The 25,538-nt window shown below is 42.3% G+C and overlaps 1 protein-coding gene across 2 annotated transcripts in view; it reads right to left on the bottom strand.

Annotated features, from left to right (window-relative positions):
* Positions 1-25,538, bottom strand: part of adamtsl5 (ADAMTS like 5) — a 40,349-nt gene that overhangs the window by 9,658 nt on the left and 5,153 nt on the right. The window contains exons 2-7 of one of the 2 annotated variants that reach the window (XM_086107229.1): positions 16,737-16,812; positions 6,567-6,745; positions 5,627-5,687; positions 4,890-4,995; positions 3,527-3,654; positions 1,557-1,680 (exon numbers count right to left, since the gene is read on the bottom strand). In XM_086107229.1, coding sequence (XP_085963355.1) covers positions 1,557-1,680; positions 3,527-3,654; positions 4,890-4,995; positions 5,627-5,687; positions 6,567-6,745; positions 16,737-16,812 — 674 coding nt within the window. The remainder of the gene's footprint in view (positions 1-1,556; positions 1,681-3,526; positions 3,655-4,889; positions 4,996-5,626; positions 5,688-6,566; positions 6,746-16,736; positions 16,813-25,538) is intronic. The other variant, XM_086107230.1, reaches the window with a different exon arrangement.

The following is a 25,538-nucleotide window of genomic DNA, read 5'->3' as shown; positions in this document are numbered from 1 at the left end:
TTTTGGGTCTAGAAACAATTATTTGAATGAATATCTGAAAGTGATTGCTGCCTTCTAACAGAGCCAGCAAAGATGTTTATTTTTTTAATAACAATCGTTATTTTATGATCATTTCATCATCGTGAGGTTTATTCTGAATGTCACTGTTTTTCAGTGATGTTCAGAAGTGTACGGCTCTGTGTCAGTTAATTAGATAAAGTTAGGATGCAGAGAGTGTTTGTAGAGTGGTCAACTTCTTTTTACGCTTACATGCATTCTAGTAAGAACTGCATTTTTATTCGTCATTAAAATTAAGGCACCAAGTGTTGGATTGTTTTTAAATTTTAAAAAATGACTATGGTTAACCATTTTGTATTTTTATTTAAAAAAATAAAATAAAAAAAATGGCTATGGTTAACTGCGGACGTTGTATCAGTCTGTCGTGGTGAAGAAGGAGCTGAGCCAAAGGGCGAAGCTCTCAATTTACCGGTCGATCTACGTTCCAACCCTCATCTATGGTCACGAGCTATGGGTCGTGACCGAAAGAACGAGATCCCGGTTACAAGCGGCCGAAATGAGTTTTCTCCGCAGGGTGTCCGGGCTCTCCCTTAGAGATAAGGTGAGAAGCTCGGTCATCCGGGAGGGGCTCAGAGTCGAGCCGCTTCTCCTCCACATCGAGAGGAGCCAGATGAGGTGGCTTGGGCATCTGATTCGGATGCCCCCTGAGCGCCTCCCTGGTGAGGTGTTCCGGGCATGTCCCACCGGGAGGAGACCCCGAGGAAGACCCAGGACACGCTGGAGAGACTATGCCACCCAGCTGGCCTGGGAACGTCTCGGGATCCCCCGGGGAGAGCTGGAAGAAGTAGCTGGGGAGAGGGAAGTCTGGGCTTCCCTGCTAAAGCTGTTGCCCCCGCGACCCGGCCCCGGATAAGCGGTAGATGATGGATGGATGGATGGATGGATGGCTATGGTTAACATCAGTTTACAGTTGCATGACAGTTAATAATGTGAAAACCAAAAATTGTCTAAACAATAAAAATTGAATGAGGGTTCCGGTCTGACCCTGCATGCACCAATTATTCATACATTGTTATCTAGTTTGTAAACCAGTTTCAAATTCCAAATTGTTGTCGCCCCAATGCATTAACTTTGTGCTTGATTATAGTGTTGAACATACAGGAAAGAAGATGCTAAATTCATATGGACTTTTGTGTGTCCTCATACCGAGAGTATTACAGGATGTACCATCACAGGTACATGTTTTGGTGATAATAAGCCTATAATAAGGTCGATTGGATGCCTTGACTTGGGATTCTGCACAAACCTCTTCTTTCAGAGACCTTAACCACTGCAATTTTGAACTACCGGTTGTTAGTTTAATTTTGATTTGGAGGTTAGCCAACAGCTTTTGGTTAGCATAAGAGTTTCACAAAAGCCTCATGACTAAACATCAGTGATGAGAAATCAAGCCAAGAGCCCGGTATTATCCTGACATCAAGTAGGTCTGAAAGTGATTCCTCATGTTGATTTTTGCACACCCGCGTGTGTGTGTGTGTGTGTGTGTGTGTGTGTCTTACCTGCCTCCAGGCCATTGCTCTGGTAAACACTCCTGTGGTGAAGGCAGGTGGTGTTTTTCCCTCCACAGACCATGCAGGCATCCTCTTGCTCCTTTGAACCCAAGATGGAATCACAGCCAGGCTTCTATATGAAGCGTAGAAACATGCTTTGTGAAATGTTTACCATACAACAGGGATGAGGATCCGATGGGATGTCTGTCCTAAGTGCTTTTTGATTGCACATGATCTGGCGAGAGGCAGCCTTTTTTGTTTATGTTGTATCGTTCTCCACGACTGCATTTCGACTTAAGATGACCCACGCACGCACGCACGCACACACCTTCTGTTTCTTCTCCCTGTCATTTTTGTGTCTTTGAAACATTTATTTGCAGCAAGGGGCTCAATGAGGGAAGATGGTTGGTCTCGAGGAATTCCAAAACACAGGGTGATAATAGTTGCTGCTGCATAGATTACAGTGAGTGTTTTTGTTTTTACTTCAGCCTTCGATTCCAGTGATGCAGGGCAATCTTCCAGGAGACCTATAATTAGCCTCCCAAAGTATTTTAAAAACACGGCAAGCATACATGGGCATTACAGGAAATGAATCCCTGGTGTGAAGGTACAGTGCACACAACACAAGCCCCCACTGGGGGTGTGAACATGGCCCAGCAAAATAACCAAATCAAGAAATAGCATCCGTATTAATCAAATGGATCTCAATATTACTTTGAGCTTCTGCTCTACTATCTTAGACTTTTTGGCTGCTCAGTTTTTGGGACTTTTCAGGCATAAAAATCAAACCGAGTTCCCAACCATTACTACATTGGGTGTGTTGAACTTTACTGCATCGGGTGTCATATACCTGTACAGTACTGTGTGTACTTTTCAACATACTCATCAAATTTATTGGAACAAAATTCCCAGCTGTCTTTGGGCAGTAGGCGGGAGACACCCTAAACCGGTTGCCAGCCAATCGCAGGGCACACAGAGACGAACAACCATCCGGGACACCTAGGGACAATTTGGAGTGTTCAATCAGCCTGCCATGCATGTTTTTGGAATGCGGGAGGAAACCAGAGTACCCGGAGAAAACCCACACAGGCCCGGGGAGAACATGCAAACTCCACCCAAGAAGGCCGGAGCTGAAATCGAACCCGCTACCTCTGCACTGTGAGGTCGACGCACGAACCTCTTGACCACGGGGCCACCTCTCTCTCTCTCTCTCTCTCTCTCTCTGTCTCTCTCTCTCTCTCTCTCTCTCTCTCTCTCTCTCTCTCTCTCTCTCTCTCTCTCTCTATATATATATATATATATATATATATATAGAGAGAGAGAGAGAGAGAGAGATATATAACCGATTCAGGGTGTCCCCCGCCTACTGCCCGAAGACAGCTGGGATAGGCTCCAGCACCCCCGGCGACCCTAGTGAGGAAGGCGGCCCGGTAGTCCAGTGGTTAGCACGTCGACTTCACAGTGCAGAGGTGCCGGGTTCAATTCCAGCTCCGGCCTCCCTGTGTGGAGTTTGCATGTTCTCCCCGGGCCTGCGTGGGTTTTCTCCGGGTGCTCCGGTTTCCTCCCACATTCCAAAAACATGCATGGCAGGCTGATTGAACGCTCTAAATTGTCCCTAGGTGTGAATGTGGGCGTGGATGGTTGTTCGTCTCTGTGTGCCCTGCGATTGGCTGGCAACCGATTCAGGGTGTCCCCCGCCTACTGCCCGAAGACAGCTGGGATAGGCTCCAGCACCCCCCGCGACCCTAATGAGGATCAAGCGGTTCGGAAAATGGATGGATGGATATATATATACACACACACACACACACACACACACACACACACACACACACACACACACACACACACACACACACACACACACACACTGTACTACAATTCACATAGTTTTAGCTGCTCTAAGTGTTTTATAAAGTTGAAGCAGTTGTTCTTGGTAAACAGACTACAAAGGAGAGAAAATCTGAGTTGACTCTCACCAAACAGCGTCCGTTGACACACACAGCACCAGGTACTTTGTCACAGGCTGTGCCGTCAAGCACACGTCCAAAGTTGTAGTAGAAGTTATGACCCAAGGCCAGGCAGTTGAGCTCACAGGGGTTGGAGCCTGGTAGAGGAGATGTTCAGTCATTGGCTCAGTGATTTTAAGTGGGTTGGAGAATGTCAGAGTAAACTGCTGTTGAACTGATCATCAAGAGATGAAGAAAGCAAAACACACTGGGCTGGATCATTATCAAATAAAAGGATGGCAAGATAAGTAAGAAATGACTTACAAGGACAGGAAACAACGTCATGTGAAAATGCACACGTATCTCAAGAGCAGAGGTTTGTTTTGCAATCTCATGAGATATTGTAATGTATTTTCATGTCGCTTTAGACCAGTGCTTCTCAAATAGGGGGGCAGGTTCCCATAGGGCCTGGCGTGTGGAGGGAGGTATGACTGCAGGTAACACTTTTCTTTCCTGTCATACTAGAATAAAGTGTAATTGCACATCCACTACAGTAGGTGGCAGTGGCACTCTCATTGCCAGACTTCCTGCAGAGAGTATTAACTCCTCTGCAGAGGTGCAGCATGCCACTGTCATGATATTGTCCTGTTTGTTTTTTCAGTCTCCGACGGGACCGGAGGGCGTTCCCTCCAGAGTGGCACCTGCCTCTTATTATCATTGTTATCCTGCTACCTTTAAAAGCTGAGCCACGCTGACAACTGGCTGTCGGATTATTCAGTCTTGCTCACGATTTTTTTCTCCAAGTGCCTGTTGATTCTAGACGTTCTTGACTTTTTGCCTCATAGCTTCTTGCCTCGTTTTTCATGTATTTCTGGTTGATATTTCTCGGTTTGTATTTTTGTGAGAGTTTTTATTGTCCTGTTTCTTCGTCACCATCGTCATTTGTTGTACTTTGTCGGTCTTACGATTTTCTCTTAAATAAACATCTTTATTAACGGGTCTTATCCTTTGTGGGAGCCGATTCTGTTCCGGACACTTATATTATGAAAATAATTGACAAACATGAAAACAAACGACATTTTCGCTATAATTATAGTCGTATATAGTTAGTTTTATACATGCAAGATGCAGTTTCATTTAGTTTTTTTTAAGCATTTTAATTTTTACTGGACATTGTTAACAAAATCAGGTAGTCAATTTTTGTTTTAGTTATCTCATTAACTTGAATAACTTTTCCCCGTAGATGGATGAAGTCGTGACATGACATTTGCAGATGTGAGTACGTCAGCAGTAAAGGATGCTTTTACCTTAAATTATTTTATAAGACTTATGGCTGTCTATAAGATCACATCTAATGCAAGTAATATGAAGTGATGTGTGTTGTCTCACTGACCTCCTTGAAAGGTCGTCCATCTGAAGGAGTTTCCTGTCACCAACTGTTTCTCATTGAAAGCGGCACACTGCATCTCTCGGAACTCTTGTGAGCCAGGAGGACACTCCTACACACAATGCATCGGCATTAGGGATATAGACTACAGTACTCTGTAATGCTGAATATGACATTCATTTCCAATCATGGCAAATTGTAATCCCAACCCTAAAATTAAATGAATGTGCAAATGAAGCCTCAGGGAGCTAAATGACACCTAGAATGAAGCTGCCCAGATGGGTGTGCCCATCAGAGCGCAGAAAACATGTTTGGGAACTGCGGCTATTTGCTGCACCGGAGGCTTGATCTGAATCACAAAGTGCAAAGTGCAACATGCACTCACTCTCATCCTGAAACAAGCTTCAACTCATCTGTGAGACCGTCTACATGCAAGTATGAGCTGTGTGGCGATTGCCTGTCCAAACACACCCACTCGCAACTCCAACGCGGTTGCAACTCCGACACCCGACTGCAGCACGGCCACATGAAACTCGAAGAGCTCATAGCCGAGCAGTGAAGACAAAGGTTAGTATGCTCGTGAAATTCCAGTTCACACCCTGAAAGGTCTCAGCCGCAACATTATCCCCAAACACGCCTACATGCTCAACTTCAAGAACAAACATCAGCCTTTGTCTGAAAATATTTGCATTGAAAATTGCGTGGCAATCTTGTACAGTGTGGAAACCTTCATGCTGAACGACCTTGGTGTTGCAGATCTTGTATTGTCTGGGATCACCTCCACAGGGTCCGTCCAGTGGGTTTCTGACAAACACAAAGACATAAATGCGACAAAATGAAGTATGTGTTCACTTGGAGACAACAAACTGAAATGTATCAGTTTCCCAGAAATTCGTTTTATATGTTTGATCCAAAAAATATATACATTTAATGTGAAGGTTAAGTATAGACCCATCATAAGAAGGTCAAACCGTGTGAAGAACATTGATCCGTGTCTTCTAATTGACACCGATGAGTACCGAACAGTCGGTACTCATTTTTGGTGTCAAGCCCTTGTAAAAGCCAGGATTTTTCTTTTTCTGTTTTATATATGATCAGGAAACCAAAAACCTGTCTTTTGCAAGGGCTTGACAGTTAAGGTGAGAAGCATGTTGAACGAGTGTGTTCCCCAGTAACTCTGGCCAACAGGGGCACAAAGTTGACCCAACAATTTTCTATGTTTGGCGGGACTGTCCTGGTGGGACACCATCTCCAAAATAACCAGGGTTGAATGGGGAACACCTCATACAGTACTCACTTCTCTCATTTGTTGCGTTGAAGGCAATTACTGCTGTATAAAAAGTCACTCTGGACACAAGGTGAAAGGACACAAATATGCGACAATATCCCGCATTGATGAGCTTTGTTTTAAAAGACAAAAGGCCGATAAACGTCAGACCTTCTGTTCCAGCTCTGACGTGGCAACTTTGCAGGATTTCTGTGTAAAGAGGTTTCAGGGTTCTAAGAAACGTGTCATTCGGAACGGAGTCAACTCATCAATGTCTGATGAAAGCTTGGCGATTTAAAATGTATGCACGGGGAATGAAATGGCGTTAAAGGATAACAACTTGTCCAATTCTCCCAAAGCAATCAATGCATACCCCCCCTCCCCCAAAGCCCAATATATTGTAAGATGTCCCTAACCTGGTGATGCAGGTTCGTGTACGCACAGCAGCACCGGTCCCACAGGTTCGTGAGCACACGGACCAGCCGCTCCAGCTTGCCCATTCGTTCCTAAAGTGCAGCTGGCGTCGAGTTCGTGCAGGACGGCCCAGCAAGCCTTCACTATAAGGATCCCACGCAGAAGCCCAAGAAGCCTGAGCCTGAGAGAGAAAATAAAAGTGGAGTCTTGAATACCAACACAGAAAGTAACACGGACTGTGGGGCAGCTGTGGCCACGTTGTCATCCTGGTTTAGGGCAAAAAAACATCAGCAGCATCACTGTGGACAGACATACAGTAGCTATAAAGTTTATGCCTTAAATCTTTCTTTCTTTGTCTATTATTTTATCTGTGTTTTACTATTGCTCTTGGTTGTACAGTGTCCTTGAGTGTTATGAAAGGCGCTTGCAAATGTGATGTATTATTATTATTATTATGCTATGTTGCTCCCCGCACAGTGTGTGTTTGCTCTGTTCACAACCGTGACAGATGAAATGTCACTAATTAATACATTGGTGCTTTTTTTTCCCCAGATCTCTCATTTTTAGATACAAAAACATTTGGGCTTCCCTTTATATTTAATGTTATGAAAGCCCCAATTATAAAATTACCTTGGTGTCTGGTATAATAACTGGATGTCTGATGTTACTGACAAATCCATCTGTGTCAAAATTGGTAAAGAATTGGACGAGTTATGATACATTTACTGGAGCCAAACACTATGACCTCAGTAGAAGTGAACGGAAAAGATCCCTGGGGACTCCCGGTTCAAGGCGGTGGCAAAGTCTGCACATCCACACACAACCGAGGTTTCCTCAAGTGGTTTTGAAAGCTTAACTTAATATCTACTCCTTATACATACTTTGTATGTAGGGGTTTGCAAAATATACTGTCCATGCATGGTATTAAGTTGTTTTCACGATGTGTAATTTTAAATAAACAAATTCCATATTCCAGGTGACATAAGTGTTTTTTTTTTCATTCTGATTGCTGCAGTAGTTGGCAGTGGTAGGTAGACCAGTACTTAACTGCAGCTCAAAATGGAATGCTATCCATCGATATGGAATAATAGGAGACATTTAAGTGACATAGATATGTATGGGCTTCTTCCACGCAATGCGCAGATATAGCACAACACTGCCACATTTTGGCAGCAGTTCCGAGGTCCAGTGTGCACTTTGAGTCACTTTTCAAGCTGTAAGAGTGACTACAGCGTGTGTCTGTGTGTGTGTGTGTGTGTGTGTGTGTGTGTGTGAGAGAGAGAGAGAGAGAGAGAGAGAGAGAGAGAGAGATAGAGAGAGAGAGAGAGATGTAATGAGGAACCATGTCACACACCAAAACTGCCTGCCGCTATTGATGTGTGCTTGCTGGAAGCACGAAGGGAGCGATGACTGGTGATTCTATTGACAGGAAATAGGAAGATTCCCCTATTTTAATAATGTCTCATTGAAATTGTTATATTGAAAAAAATCCATGTAAAGCATGGAGCATAGATCTAAAATAGAGCTTAATTGAATGCAACCATGTTTTTTTTCTATTCTTCATTTACAGGGGAAAGGTCTTAGTGGGCAGCAGCGCGGCACTGCCTCCCTTGCCTTCACTGACTGCACATCCCTGGATGGATGGAAGGTGTACTGTATACTCAACGGTAATTAATATATTTGCACGGACTGCTTTATAAAGACTTGACGAATGCTCACTTAGGGTTTGTGCATCGTGACATTTTGTGTGATTTTTTTCAGCCAGCATTTTCAGCATTTTCAACAGACCCTGACAGATACAGTATGTTTTTGCGTGTTTGAATGTGTGTGAGAATGTGTGTGTGTGCGTGTGTGTGTGTGTGTGTGTGTGAGAACAAAACAAAACGGGGGGGGGGGGGGTGTTTGGAGAGTTGTTTATGATTCCTCTCGCAAAGAATTGCACTCCCTGGAAACCACGCAGAAAATGCACAACCTTGTTAGCTTGTTGGATAAGGACCATCGCAACCAAACAATAAAAGTGATTAAAGAAATCTCAGAGGTGCTCCTCAAACACATTCCAGAGTTTGTACCCTGGAGGTGGAGTGAAACTGCAATGTTCCCACCAGTTTCTCATTCAAGAGCTGACTCACACCCACTTAACTCTTCCTTCGCACACACACTCAACAGCTGTGTGTCAGCGTCAGCTGCGGTGTATGGGCCCACAAGGATGTGCGAGCTGAAAACGTGTGAATAATATGTGCAAGTAGAAGTGTATTTCATGTATTCATCACTGTTCAAAAGATGAAGCAAATGATACCAGATGTTCCCATTAAGATGAATGTATATGCAACAACATCATGAAATCCAACACAAAGAGATACTGGATGTCAAATATTCTGCCAACTGATGTTAGCTTTGTTGGACACTGTGGACTTAGGTACAGTCAAACCTCGGGTTTCAAACGTCTCGGTTCTCGACCAATTCGGTTTTCGACCAAAAATTTCGAGTTTTTTATGCCTCGGATGACGAACAAATTTCAGTTCTTGAACAAACTGAGCGCATTTGAATGCACAATTTGACTCCTCTCGCCTTTCTTACACGAGGAAGTGACGCTTCCTCGTGTCGCTTTCCATTGTGAGCAGACGTGTTCAATAAACTTTTTTTTTTTAAAAAGAGCGTGGTTTCGGTTTTCAAACAATTTCGGTTTTCGAACAGCCTTCTGGAACGGATTATGGACGAAAACCGAGGTTTGACTGTATTAATTTAACGCTATGTTTAGTAGAGTGTTTTTAATTTGCAGTGGTGTCGGACCATAATGTGTAATAAAAGCTGTGTCTAATAGTTTGGTTACCTTGAGACAGAAAATGAACTCTTCGTATGATGCAAGCCAAAACCAAAATCATGAACATTATGATGAACAATTCTTTGAACATTGAACATGAAGATTTTCTCCAGTCTTTCTTCTGTCACTCTTCAGTTCTCGTTCACAAGACGGTCAACCATGCATTTTTACATCTTGCCTGGATGACTGTAACAGATTACTTTTCGGGCAATCCAGCAAAGCTCTGGTACCTGCACAGCCACACAAGGCCATGGCAGCGCATCAATCTCACACTCATCCACTGGCTCCCAACCAAGTCCTGCATGATATACAAAATCTCGCTCCTCACTTTTAAATATCTTTATGCACTATATCTATATCTATCTATATATATATATATATATATATATATATATATATATATATATATATATAAAATGTATTTATTTATTTTCATTCATTCATTCATTCATTTTCCGAGCTGCTTTATCCTCACTAGGGTCGTAGGGCGGTGCTGGAGCCTATCCCAGCTGTCTTCGGGCAGTAGGCAGGGGTCGCTCTGAACCGGTTGCCAGCCAATCGCAGATGAATAACCATCCGCACTCACATTCACACCTAGGGACAATTTAGAGTGTCCAATCAGCCTGCCATGAATGTTTTTGGAATATGGTAGGAAACCGGAGTACCCGGAGAAAACCAACGCAGGCACAGGGGAAAACATCAAACAACAATCAAAGTCCTTTCACTAGTGGGTCAGAAATGTCATGCTCACTTGTCTGCTACAAGCTAAGTTTGAAAGTTAACAAGAAACTGTAACGTCCATGGAGGAAAACAGATATTAGATTGACTTCTGTCACATTGAAATCCGCTTCAATTCCAAGCGCCGACTCTCAGTTCCAAATATGCATCTGCGCTCCACACCGACACTCCTTTCTCGTCATCTTCAGCTCCACCAGCCATCCAGCTGCACCAACGCAGACAGTCCAGCGGCGCCGACACCAACACTGAACAAAACGGGTCTTCGAACAATGCTGCCCATTACAGGCGCAAAAAGCACAATGGGTCCACAAAGGGTCCGACACCATATGATAATACAACAACAACAAAAAGCTGAGCTCATGCAGACGGCTGCCAGGTACGGCGCCATCTTGAATACTTTTGTCACTAACTTTGAAAAAACGTACCAAGTTTTAAGTTAATCAAGTTAACAGAATGGATTTTGTTTTTTACCATTTAAATTGAGCCGTGAAGTCAGAGTACTATACTCTGTAATATAGTACCACTCCTCTACTTATGCTCCTATCAAGACTGTGTTAAAACAAAGTTTAGCATCACAGTTTGACTAAAGTTTTTACAAATAAAAAGTTTGTTGACAATGACCAGATTGTCTGTTTTTGATCAAAAATATAGCCTGGAATTGCCACAGTTTGTTATGAAGTTACAGTGGAAAAAAAGGCCAACTACAGCTCACTGAAGTTATTTGACTTTGTGAATCATAAAATAGAATCTGACAGTTTCTACACACACACACACACACACGCACGCACGCACGCACGCCCACACCCACACCCACCCACACACACACGCACGCATGCACGCACGCACGCACGCACACACACACACACACACACACACATACACACACACACACACACACACACGCACACACACACAGAGTCATGTTTCCATCACAACATTGCATTGACATGAGCTCATTTCCCAGAGATGCTTTAACATTACATACCATACTTCAACCTCTTTTAAACCACAGTTAATCTGATGGACCCTATAGACTTGCTACAGACTCCAAGCAGAACATTTCTATGTTTCCAGGCCAATCACCACCTGTTAATTTATTTTTTTTAATCACCTTAACAGGACAACACATTAAGCAAAAACCAAAGTGTCAACACCAATACTCCACATCAACATCTAATACGAGAAACGCCAACACAAACGTCCTCGGCATACACACAAATTGAGAGTGATCTGTGTGGTGACTCTCCATCATTCTTCGTGGCAGGGTCACCTGAGGTTGCCCTCATTAACGTTACTGCCAGTCAAATGAATGTTGATAACAGTTGGAAAAGCCATTACAGATGAAATTACTGTCACGTTTACGACATGACCTACAGTAAATTCACAGGAGACGGTGAAACAGAGACGTGAGTCCGGTACAATCTGACACAAGATCACATCATGCTTCATGTCTGCAAGCAGATAGGATTCCAGTGTGGGTGTACATGTCGGCACCTGGGAGAAGCTTCAGCTGAGAATGAAAAATGATAAATAATACGATGATGTACAAAAATGATCCAAATCAGTATAGTGGATCTTCCGAAGTGCAATGCTCTCGGTTAGCACAATTTGGAATTCAACGAACGTCTCATGAAAAATGATTAACTCATTCAGTACCAGCCAATTCTGGACCAAGTCTGAAAAGACGTTTAAAAACATCTTTGGGAGTGAATGAGTTAATGGTTTTCATCAATTGAACAACTTGATTCAGGAAGTTGGCAGGAATTTAAACTTGTTGGTGCGGCTGTGAAATGAAGCGTTAAGCTAGTAGAGCGGAAAAGAGAAGACGGCAAGAAGAAAGCAAACCGTTTTCAAAGACTACAAAAGGTTTCAAGGTGATGAATCGGCAGAACAAAAAGCAACAACAAGGGTCACATGCTTACATACTGTCAGCCAAGGAGAATGAAGAAGAGAAGTTGTAAGTAAACATTAATGCAGTCGAAACGGGTAACTACACTGAATGCCAACTCATGTAATTATCAATTACGGTATTTTCCGCACTATATAGGCGCTTCGGAGTATAAGGCACACATTCAATGAATGGCCTATTTTAAAACTGTTTTCATAGATAGGGCGCATCGCATTATCATGCGCAGAATGAAACTACAATAAAATCAAAACTAATTGAATGAAACTACAAGTGTGGCTGCTGTTGTGTTATGCATCCACTAGATGGAGTTACGCTAAAGGTAACACAATATAATACTGCTTTATTTATAAAGAGCTATCACAACCGTTGCAGCTAAAACAAAGCACTTTACAGAACATTTAAAATAACTACGTCCAAGAAATCAGAATATTGATCCATTTATAAGGTGCATCGGATTATAAGGCACACTGTCGGCTTTTGAGAAAATGGAATGCTTTTAGGTGCGCCTTATAGTGCGGAGAATACGGTACATCAAAAGCGGTGAGGCGATTCACTTGTTAGATAACAAACGTCAAGAAAGACTTTAAGGATTTTATTGAGCTCAGGAAGTAGGAGAATTTTCTCAAATTCACATTTTTAACTTGATGACAGAAATCAATACTCAAAATCTTTGGGGATGATTATTATTCACTGGACAGGGGGAAGGGGAACATAAAAACGGTTAAGTAACTAGTACCCTTAAGCGATAAAAGTCAGAAAAGTTATGCAGATGAAAAATACTACCGGTACTTTTTTCAGTGCGCTCCATGGATGTGGAGGCTTCATTGACTGGGGATTCCTCATGGGCAGCCAAATGAGTAGCTGCACCCCTTGTACCCCCTCGAACGATCGCCAGCCGATTAAAAGGCGCATGTAAAGCCTTCACACTCACATTCATACCTATGGACAATTTGGAACTTCTGCAAAGCCTGATAACAATCCTGTCCTGATCATCTGAATCAGACATCTAAAACAGGCTGGCGAGGAGCCCTTGAGGACCAGATGCATATTTTTCACACTTGAATTAATGAAACCTGAGGTAAATAAATAGGAATGTACAATTACACAGCACCGCGCAACTAACTGGCTATGTAGGATACCGCCAGCAAATTAGGTGGACAATTTAAAAAACAAATGAACATAGTCATGTGTGACTCCATTCTGCATGCTGCATCACTGACTCGTGTCATCAAACTACCAATCAAAATTCATTCAACATGGGCGCTAAAAAGTGACTGTGCTGCCATCATAGGATCCTGGGACAATATGTGACAACATGAGAACCACTAAATGGCAGTGGGAACAATTTCTGGCTGCTCGTTACTTATATATATGTAGAAGAATAGAATGTCCACCTTAAATGAGTCACATTTATTCTTTAGGGCAGGGATGTCAAACTCATTTTTAACACGGGCTACATTATAGTTACGGTTTCCCTTGGAGGGCCATTAGGACTGTGAAACCACATAAAGAAGTCAAGATTAATGGTTTATTCAACTATTGCCTAAGTTACTGAAATAAAGGTTTGGTAACAAGAAAATGTTTACAATATTTCTGTTATTTATTACATGTGCAAATTTGAAATGTTGGTACAGATTATAGCAAGCATCATGAAAGTTGAAATGTTTGATTTGCTTTCACGGGCCACATCAAATGATGCCGTGGGCCAGATCTGGCCCTTGGGCTTTGAGTTTGAGACCTGTGCTTGAAGGCAACCCCATCCGTCCGGCCAGCATGTGTTCCCGTGGTAACAGAAAGCTATACAAAGACAGCTTGCCTCTCATGTAGAAGGTCAGCCAGCATTCCCCGGATCAATTATTGTATAGTTGACTTTGAAGGGCCCACTGTGTAAATACTTATCAGTCGTTCCACCTATAAGGATACATCCAGAGTGGCTCTGCAAATGTGCACAAAAAAAAATGATATCATTTGTTTACCAAAGCAATCTTAATTAATTGCACTAATTTGAAGATACTAAGTTGTTTAGTGTGTAAATGGTGCAATAACCCTCCACTCGTGTCATTTATGGTTTATGGTCTTGCCAACCCGCAACAAGATTGCATACTACTTCCTGATGGGCAGAGATGAAACTGCAAACTGTTCAGGCCTTGAAGACCTCGGCACCATAGGCAAGGAGGTGTCCAACCTATGGCCCGGGGCCATTTGCGGCCCACCTTCCATTTTTCATCGGTCCATGACATAACCAGAAATAAAACAAAACCAAAAAAAACACTAAAAAAGACATTGGCCGCGAGGTTAGTTAAAAAAGGTGAAGGTGGGAGGAGTGAGTAAGGAGGGTGTTAGAAAATCTAGGTGCAATGACAAGTAATAAATGTGTGTAGATCCCTATATTCAACGATACAACTATACATTTTGTGATGAAAATAATAACTCAATTTATCTTCCAAACTGCAGTGAATAAAAATAACTAAATTTTAGAGGCAAAAATAGTTTCTTCCACTTTGTGCTCTATGGCGTGATTTATGAAGACATCACATTAACGATCCTTAAGTACTTGTTTGAAAAATGGTCACTTTGCTACAGTTTGTTCTTTTTATGGTTCTGAATGTGGAGATGGGATTTGGCTGCTATTTAGTGCACAGCTGGATCTACTCTGTGAGAGGGACCACTATTGGCCACCCCCAAAACTTGGAAAAATCCTCAACTATTTACCCTAACTCCTTAAGCAGAAAGCTAATGAAACTAACTCGACAATACAAACAAGATAGAATTGCTTGCTTGACTGAATTTAGCGCGTTGCAAAAAGTTGACAGATTTTAAAGTGGTCCTTTCACCCTTCCATTTTTCTGTATTCAGCCCTCAAACGAAAAAGTTTGGACACCCCTGCCATAGGCAATGAGGAACAGCGGGGTGCAATGCATACCGAAAGCTCACCACAAGGCGCCTCAAACTGTCAGGATACAAACATCTTACAAAAACAACCTAATTAGGAGACTGAAAGAGCTCAGGGACCTGCTCATATCGGAATGTGATGGATGGGCTGTGATTAGTTGAGTTCATTATCAAAATGAGCTGGATTTTCCCCCCGTGGAACCCGAGAGCACAAATTACAGAAATGGCAGCATTTAAGTTTGTCAAACATTGGAAAATGTAAGGGCAAGGAAAAAGTAGCGGCATGGTCTATGGTGGTTTATGTGAAGGAGATATCCACCACTCACAATAACGAGGGATATAAATTTTCAAAGAGGTTATTTTTATGCTTTTCTGTGGCTCTCTGTATCCTTGTTGCAGGTTACAACCTGCTGATGACACTCTTTGACACCCCTTCATCTCAGCGGCCACTTGTCAGTATGGATGGAAAAGGATGGGGTGAAGGACAATCCAAAAGTTGGAGCAAGAAACAACTTCAACCCCCGTCACTGGGTTTCCTTGCGAAATGGGTGTGATGGGAATACGCAGACAAAATTGTGAATATTTCACATGGCAATGAAATAATGCAGTGGCACACAGCCAGCATGTGATCGATTCATCCCTTAGGGAATGTGAGCGTGGACTGTTTTCTGTCTCTCTGTGCTCTGTGGTTAAGTGGCAACCAATCAGGTGACCCGTTTGCTGAGCTGGGACAGGCTGCAGATTTCCTGCGACAGGAGCCGTGTTTCCATGGAGACTTTTCTGTCATTTTGATTGAAATCATTTTGAATGAAGATCACCGGTCACCTGTTTTACATGTGACATGATCTATTTCGATCTGCCGTTTACATGTGCCACAACATTAGAATCAGAATCGGAATAATAGCTTTCTTGCCATTGTACCACCCGCTGCAGAGGAACGGAACAGACACAACCTGTTCCAGAAACCGAAAAAAATAGGACCAACAGGAGGATACAGAACGGGAGTCTGCCGGCTCATCTTTTACAGTGCCCCGTTTTCGCAGATGAAAAGAAAAAATATAAGAGAGGAGACGAGGACAACAAAAAACAAAATAGGCACACGTCAATGCATGATCGATGTAAACCTCATGTGATTTTTCCATTCATTTGTCAATTTAGAAAGGTATTCGGGATTCTTTTAACACTTTTAGTGAAGCGAAAGCTTGATTTAAAAACAAGTTACAAGTCATTTGAAACAAGTTCTCCCCATCGCAGACCAGACAAGCCCGGATATGACGCTGCCATTTCCAAGTGCGTAAACAAAGACATCACTCCGATTTATGTCAAGGCAGAGCATGCGCAGAGCGGATGCAGCCCGACTACTCCGACTGAACTATTTACATTACGCATGTTCGGATTGCTAAGAAAAACAAAGTACCACTCCTGTCCATATGAACAAAATTCCATTTGGATTCTGTCTTTTAATTCTGGTGTTTATATTGAGCATTCATTCCGGTTCGACATTCAGTTTCGTTCATATCGGAATATAAGGCTCCACGTAAACCAGGCTACTGAAGAGGATGAGTGGTAGAAAATGTCTGGATGGATCACAAAAAGAGGCTTCTTTTGCCATTTAAGCTCACGCATTGTGGTATGACATCAAAAGGGTTTTTGTTTAGATTTTCTGCTCCTCTTAGGTTTTAGGAAAAAAAAAACCAATACTATACTGTGTTTGCAGGCTGACGTCATGATATAATCGGCCCCTTAGAGGCACTTAAACTGAGCAGAAGCTTGTCAGATGTTGCCGTGCAGCGACTTGTCTCTCTGACTTACGCTCTGCAGAGACGACAGACAGGCGGGAGCGACGAGCAGCAGGACAAAGGTTAGGGCCTCGCACGGAGTCAGCTTCCTACAGACACAAAGAGACACAAACGGTGTACGTGAACAAATGTTAGATAAATACAGAGGTGAAGGTGCAACAGAGAAGCGATTCACAGAAGACCAAGAATTGAGGTTCAAATCAGCTTTTGGCCTCAGAGGTCTTCAGATGAGGGACATGATGCACAAATTAGCTGTTGAGCTCTTGCAACTTGTCACCTCAAACAACTGGCTATGTAAATTCCCACTCGTTGGCTGGGTAAGAGCTCCAGTGACCCAAGTATTTGTACACTAGGAATTTACAAAGTCAATTTTTCATAATATGTCCCTTTGAATAATTTGTTGCACAACCTTTGGAGGCAATCCTTGCAACCAAATATTTTCACTCTCAATGATACTTGTGCACCCGTCGTCGGTTTGAAAGGCGTCTTTTCAGACTGCATGTTTTCCTCAGATGTTCAATAGGCTTTTGATCAGGGCACTTTGGAATGGTCCATTCCACTCCGAAGTTTTGTTCTTAGCCACTCTTATTTTCATTTTTTTTGTTTTTCTGTTTTAAGCTGTGCGTTCTGGGTCATTATCTGCTTGGAGGGCCCATGAACTGCATCTGAGAGCTTCTGACACATGACTTGATAGTCTAGAGATGGCAATATCCAATGCGCAAAGCAGCCCCAGGAGGGTACCAACAACTTTGCCCATGTCCAAGTAACATTCTCCCATCGTTTCTGGACATCTAGATATCCATGCTAACCACCGTACTTAATCCATGAAAACATTTTGCATCCTACCGAATGTTCCGTTTTAACATTCCTTCTGGTCATATGTGCGTCACAATGCAGACGTGGTGTAACGAGCACAGTAAGACACTTGAGGTGCTTCCAGATAAGACCGCCACTCACGTTGGTCGTGTTTTAGCTCTGTTCAGTGGCCTAGTTAAACTGCACTTTACCGGCGGGCAAACACGCCTCCCTGTGACTAATCAAAAGACAAGTGTATTTTCTGAGAAGTAATACAGTGATCCTGGAAAGACCAGCCCCCCCGTCCCCCTTTTACACACTTCCTGGCAACGCTCTGCTGTCAGACACAGTGTCTCCTCTTTGCCATGTCATGATCACACTCTTTGGACAAAGTGTAAGATGTCATACGTCTGGAAAGCCGGCCATTTGATCTTCTCCTTTCACCACATGCTTTTTATTTTATTTTTTTTTTCACTTGTCCATCACTCAGACTCTTGTCTCTCCTTGCGCCATAAACACGGTGCAACCCCAACGCTTTTGTTTTTGGCTCTATCCCAGGTCAGTGGTTGGCCTGTCCAATTAAACGATACACATCTCGCTCACACAGTTGGCTGAGCCGGCCCTCCCTTTAGCTCCTATCTTAGACTAGCATGGGAATTCATATCAGAGGAAGAAGGTCACATTAACCAAAACAACAGTAAGGTACAAATCACCACTGTCGAAGTTTCACATCACTGAATAGAGACGCAGCAAATGTCTGCTTTGGAATCCGTGCTGGAGATCTTTGCCACAATATATGTGATTCATTATTTCCTGCAATCTTAAAAGCGTCTGGAGTAATTTAACCATCACATAGAACAACAAATCTGTCTGCTGACAAGTCAACGCAGGCCTTTATGCCTTCTGCCGGAAGATTCTGTAGAACAATATTCCAAATGCTCTACAGTAACACGAATGGAAGCCATTGATTAACGAAAAATAAACATATAATGAGTACAGCGCCTCCTTTGTAGGGTAGCAGCGCACTTTGTCATGATCTGCTGTCAACAAACTCTGGGAGCCGGTGGCCATACGTGAGCGTTTATCAACTCATGAGCCAGATGTCGGTGAAGAAATCTGAATTGGGCTCACTTGCTGGCTTGCACTGCGCAGGTGTCCGAAAGCAAGACTCCAAATGAATGATGCTTTACGTGTGTTTTAATTGTATCCACCATATTAAAATGTCATGGAAGGGTGCCATTGAATCTCATTCTGTATGGATATTATTCTTATCTCTCGGAAAAGTTCAGTTCAGAAACAGAATATCACTTAATCAGATATCGAATCCATTTTATTGTCTTTCTAATATGCATTTTATATGTGATACAGATTCAGATGGAACTACTACGTACAGTGTCTCGGAGCCTCCCTCCTCCCCTCCCTACCACTATTTGCGGGAGATAGAGACCAGGCCGGCCTTCAAATAGCAAAAATATGTGCATAATTGGTGTGAAGGGGGGGGGGGGGGGGGGGGGCAAAAATGTCCACGCAAAATGGGGGGAAGGGGGAAAAAAATCCCATAAAATATTTTTACAATTTGAAAAAGGAAATTAAAAAAAAAGCAGAACAAGATATGTGAATCTGCGGGTGCTGAACAGCGAGTCTGCGAGGTTATAGATGGATGAACTGTTATCATAATCTTTTTGTGCTGATTTTTTTTTTTTGCTCTGTGTGTACCTTTCCATCGAGGGGCATGGCATCATCGGGCCCTAGTTTGGCATTCAAAGGGTTACAGAGGGTGTGTTGGCATTTTTTTTGGGACATTTATGACTCAACCATGTAAATTGTGAAAATATGTGACAAAACAAAGTAGAATCGTGCAGACGCCACAAAAGCCCACACGGATGTCAACAATCGGCAGGATGGCTGATTGTATTTTGCTCCAAGTGGTTCATCCATCTACTAGACCTTCAAAACTTGAAACGTGACAGCAAAATGATTCCAATGAAGACATTTGGTCCAAATAGTATCCACGTTGACACGCGTTCATCGTAAAGCCGACCTTTTTCCTAGGTTTGACTTTCTGTTTGGTCGAACATGAAAAGACAGCAGTGGCAGACACTGACTGATTGCCCCCCTAACTGCAGGGGCCCTTCAAGAGGTGAGAGGGGTCAGCCTGCCTCCTCCTGCTCTCATTAAGCCTATAGCAGCACATTAGTGCATAGCTCCAGGCCAAGGAGAGGGAAGTGGCTTTAATCAATGCGAGACGAGTTGTTTATTTTAACTGACATTTGTTGCACACATGACAAGGGTGGGAGAGGGAAACACCCGACGCAAATGACACCCGATTACACTTAAACGTAGGCAATGGTAAACACTGCAATTACTGGTTGTTTACATTGGTTACTTTCCTCATTTTTATTTTAGCATTTAAGAAATCAATCATTGAGTTTTCGTGTTTTCATATGATACACAATACTATAAGGATTATCATTGTAATTTGCCCAAAAGTCATTCTGATTAAAAAAAAAAAGAAGATTGACTGATGAGACAAAGTGATCAAAAAGATCCAAATTTGGGAAACAAAGGATCGTTCATTGATCACAAATACAGTACACAAGCTGATCTGTGAAACTCATTCAATGTAAAATCACGGCTACTCCATTCTTGTCTTTGGTTAACAATGCGAAATATCATATCTATCTAATGAGAGAGAGAAAGAGAGATACATACGTATTGGTATATATTTTGCCATACATGAAATTTTACTCTTACCTGTACTGGTTTGTTTTGGAGTAGGTGCCGGCCGGGGTTGAAGGGCGGGGGCAGGGAGGTATGTATGACTGTATGATTCTTTGTCTGTTTGGTTACACCGAATCTACTCTTAGACTTATTGAGGCACTGTTATTTTCTGTAAAAACTCAATCAACAGATTAAAAGAAGATGTATTGTCATGCTTTCGATTTGCATGGATTTCTGGGCCGGGCTCATTCATTTTCATTGTTGTAACACATCATGAACAGCAAAAAAAATCAAGTCAGAAGTCTACTGAAACATTTTGTCTGCCAATTTAAATACATGATCAGAAGATCTTGCTTCACACATTCATCGAAAAAAACCACACTTCCAAAACATCACCGGCATTCATAAGGGGAACAAATTGGATGCTTTGAGAACGTGCAAAATGAACTGTGGAGCAAGTTTGAGCATTTTGGCAGACACAATCCTGGTTTTGGACAATTATAGCGGCTCCCACGTCAGTTGGCATCAGCCATCAATTTGGGACTATTCCGTGTTTTATGTTATATGTTGTGTTTATTACTTTACTTTATGTTAACTGTTTTGTGAAGCGCTTTGTTACAGCTGCCGCTGTTGTGAAAGCGCTATATAAATCAGCATGTATTGTATTGTATTGTATTGTATTCTTGCACACGCAAAGATTTAGTAGAGTAGGCCTCAAAATGTGTTCATTTAAGATCCGTTATCCCAATCGATGAGACAGGCCATCAAATGTTTGCTTTTTCAATGAAACTCATTTTCATCCTCGACTATTTTTATCCTATGAATGAATAGCAGCCAGACCAAAAAAAAAAATCTGCATCATGGTACTTTCCGTGGACTAAAAAAAAAGAAACATTCATTTTCATGACACAAAATGTTGATTTTCAATCTATAGATCCAACAAGTGACTGAAATTCCTTCGGTGTTTCTGCACGGTGACCGAGAGGCGACGGCTTTTAAATGAGGCAGCTCACCCACCAAGTTCGAAAGCAGTATGTCTTCCAATTCTAGGGCTGTTCTTAACCCTTGATTCCCCCCCCCCACACACTTGAAATGGAGCAAAGACACAAGCGGCATTTCGGGATGGCCGGGTGGAGGGTCTGATCATTATAAGGAGCATGCCACTGAATAGACTGACACAACCTTTAACAGATGTTCAGTCTGAGAGCCCTTGGTCAACTCTGACCCCGGAATGTGTGGCGACTATGAATGAAGCAATAACAATCGAGCGCTCTGTGGCCCAACTCTGCATGCATTCATGAAATGAGCTTCTTTGAGTGCTAATGGCAGCTCTTTGTGCTGCAGCAGCTGCTCCCATCGGAGGACCTTTGAAAGGTGAACTTCGAGGTGCCATCTGAGCGAGATAAATCAAATACTGTTCCTCCAACTGATCTGCCACCGATCGCGATCAGCTGATTTCTGCGGAAAAGTACGTGATCGGCATATGCCGATCGCGCCCTTTCATTTCTGATCACACAAACTGATCACCATACGCCGTTTAATCCCGAATAGATGTCTGAAATAAGAGATTCAAAATCACGTTGTTGGGTTTTTTTTGCTGCTGCTTGGGCGTCTCGACTCAAACTCTTGCTCAATGACGTTCGTTTCCCTTTGCTTTGTTTTGCTTCACTTCACTTGCTTCTTCCATGACACAGAGAACAAAGTTGGTACACCGTCATACCTCAGGGATTATAAGATTATCTTTTTACAGCCACTTGGACTGAGACAGAGCACCAAGAGTCATCTGCAGTCCTGGAGACGCAACCTGAACGTGTTCTTAGACTAAATGTTTTCATGACAATTCCTTTGGGGGGTAAAAAAATAATCCTTAACCCGTGGCTGGATAATTTAAATAGGGTAAGAAACTGTTTGTCGCAAGAAGGGTGGCCGTTGAGTTAAGGTCCATTCCATTTGATTTTGGGCAAGAAGATTTATCTTTTTTCATTGATAGTATATTGAGTGCAAATTCTATCGCTATTGATTAGGTGTTTATTGCACTATACATCAAATTATTTCCCATCCGTAATCACACCCATACCAGAGTTATAAACAGTATGGGATTTTTCATTATAGTTAGTTTTTATCTTGGAGTTTTTTTTTCAGTTCGTTTTAATTCATTTTTAGAGTAAGTCTTGTAGATGTTATTAGATAGGATTTATTTTTTCAAAAAAAAATCTTGATTTTAGTTTAGTTAAATTAGTTTTAGTCTTAGTTTTAGAGGGGGGTTTTCAGCATTCGGTCCATTTGCCAAGTACAAGATTAAAAACAAGATCACAAAGTATTGCGTAATGAAATGAAGTAGACTCCAATTCTCAAACTGTTTGACCTTCCTTCTTTTGGATGCACAGCAATAAAGCAAATAAATACATTTGTACATTTAAAATGAACCCTGAAAGCCCATGTCTGATATTAATTGACACACAGGAAAGCAAAGGACATTTTCACGATAGGTATAATTAGTCCTAGTTACTTTTATCAATGTAAGTTTTTTCTAAAAGCAATTTCATTGATATTTCATTTCATTCACAAAAAATGTTTCAATTTTAGTGTTGTTTTTTTCATTTTCATGCACTATAATAACCTTGACCCATCCACATCTGAATCACAATAAAAAATAAAGTTAAAGTGTCGTTCAAAAAAAATGGACTAAAGTTCAGCAGGTTTGGAAATATTAAAAAAAAAAAAACAACAACAACAACAAAAAACCCATACGAGCCATCCTTAACCATAACAATAATGTGCTGAGAAGGAAACCCACACACGAGGCCAAAGCAGTAAAAACTTATCTGACTGAACCTTGTAACAGGCCGGGAATAGAACTATTTTCCCTGGTAGCAAACAGCGATCAATGTACATAAGTGAGCCAAGTACGCTCTCCCGTTCAAAGAAGGCTGGATACAAACATGGCAGAAGGAAGAGATCAAAGGGTCTCGAGAGAGACGCTCACAAGTTCAGAATACATTTTTCTTCAACTTTGGCCTGTGAAATTGAAGACTTTATTGTTTTGTTTTCAAATGTATGACAACCTCAGAGGACTGGGATCTCTACAAGATGTTCAAGAGAGGTCAATAAGAAGTGAACCTGCGTGCATATTGCATCATCCTACCTCATGGTACCAGTTAAACTTAGTCCTGCTGGACTTTTTTTTTTTTTTTAATCAAGCAATTATTATTAAATTGGGGTTATCAAAAAAAAGATCAAATAAAAATGCTTCAAATGTGAACTGCTTTTAATAAGTCGTGTTTTTGTGGCAACAAGCACAGCATGTCAGCAGCAAATTGGCTTTTTTTTAGGGGGAGGGGCACTTTTTTTTAGCTGGGGTTTGCACTGCCATGTAGCGCCGTGAAGACATTTGACTTTGCTGCAACAACGTTCACATTGCTTTTTGTTGCGGCAGTTTTTAGGGTAATGAACTTTTCATGTTTCAATCTTCGACATTCTTCTCAAAACATAAGACACCATCTTGACTAAGATACTTTTGTTATGAATTTAAATACTCTGGCAAAAGTCAAGCAAGTTTCATGTGTCAAGTGTCAATCCAAGACACCATGAGGGGTAAATTAAAGAGGCGACAACGTTATGGATTGGTTGCTAACAACAAAAGGGTGAAGTCAGGGTCCAAGCTTCTTCAGTTAACATTCACATATGGTCAAACACGATGAGGGAAATCCACAGAATGCGCAATATAACATTGGTTACACTGACAATTATGATAATACACCTCACAAATGATGCTCTAAGTGTCTTGGCATAATATCCATCCGGTCATTTTCTGAACCGCTTTATCCTCACAAGGGTCGTGGGGGTGCTAGAGCCTATCCCAGCTGTCTTCGGGCAGTAGGCGGGGGACACCCTGAACCAGTTGCCAGCCAATCGCAGGGCACACACAGACGAACAACCACCCGCACTCACACTCACACCTCGGGACAATTTGGAGTGTTCAATCAGCCTGCTATGTATGTTTTTGGAATGTGGGAGGAAACTGGAGTACCCAGAGAAAACCCATGCAGGAGAACATGAAAACTCCACACAGGAACGCCGGAACTGGGATCGAACCCACAATCTCTGCATTGTGAGGTCAACGCGCAAATCATTGGGCCACCGGGCCGCCCGTATTGGCATAATATTGGTGGTTGAATTATATAGTATGTCACATCGTTGGAGTAGGGACCTGACCTGATGCCTAATAGTCAGTGTGGTAAATGCACGTGTCGATATTTTCTGTTTAGGACTGGTCATAGGCGATCCGGTGGTTAGCGTGTGTTCGAGTGGTTAGCACATCGACTTCACAGTGCAGAGGTACCAGGTTCAATTCCGGCTCCGGCCTTCCTGTGTGGAGTTTGCACGTTCTCCCCATGCTTGCGTGGGTTTTCTCCGGGTACTTTGGTTTTCTCTCACATTCCAAAAACATGCATGGCAGGCTGATTGAACACTCTAAATTGTCCCTTGGTGTCCCGGATGGTTGTTCGTCTCTGTGTGCCCTGCGATTGGCTGGCAACCGGTTCAGGGTGTCCCCCGCCTACTGCCCGAAGACAGCTGGGATAGACTCCAGCACCCCCCGCGACCCTAGTGAGGATAAAGCGGTTCGGAAGATGAATGAATGACTGGACATACCTGTCGGTGTATCGATAAACTACCCTTCTGTTTTCATGAGACTTTGCACTGAATTAAATGAGTCAATCTTTTGCATTTTATGTATCATCGCTTAGCGAGTGTAATGTCATAATTTGCACGCTCTATCAATCCCGTCAAAGATCGGATCCGCAAAATAAGACATCACAGCAAACATAGCACTAGATGTAGATGTGAGCCTGAAAGCTAATCAATTTTTAGCCTTGTTGGGTGCCTTGCGAGACCAAAGCTGATGCGCTGGGAGGCCTCCACGCCCTCGAACATCCAATCACAAAGTACCGGTACTGTAATATCATCTGTATAAGTCCAAAAATTATTTTATTTACGTAAAAAAAAAAAAAAAGAACAAAATGCAGTATGTGCCTTATTTCTTTAATTTGAATATCTCTTTAATTAAAAAATAGCTTTCATCACTTAAGTTACGTGGCAATGCACATTCAGCCAATCACAGATGGATCGTAGCTCCGTTGTAAACAGAACAGTAGCAGTAAATTTTTGCTCAATGAAATGTACTGCGGTCATACCGAATGTGAGTTGAGCTATTCTCATGACGCAATGACAGACAAAATAATCATTGCACTTTGTGGGCACCGGGACTTGTACAACACTGCCGGCTTCCAAAATGAGC

Source organism: Hippocampus guttulatus, chromosome 3, assembly GCF_054856545.1.
Source record: "Hippocampus guttulatus isolate MCC_2025c chromosome 3, RoL_Hgut_1.0, whole genome shotgun sequence".
In the NCBI taxonomy this organism is placed as follows: domain Eukaryota; kingdom Metazoa; phylum Chordata; class Actinopteri; order Syngnathiformes; family Syngnathidae; genus Hippocampus; species Hippocampus guttulatus.
The sequence above is the reverse complement of the archived record's forward strand: the minus strand, read 5'-3'. Positions and strand labels throughout refer to the sequence as shown.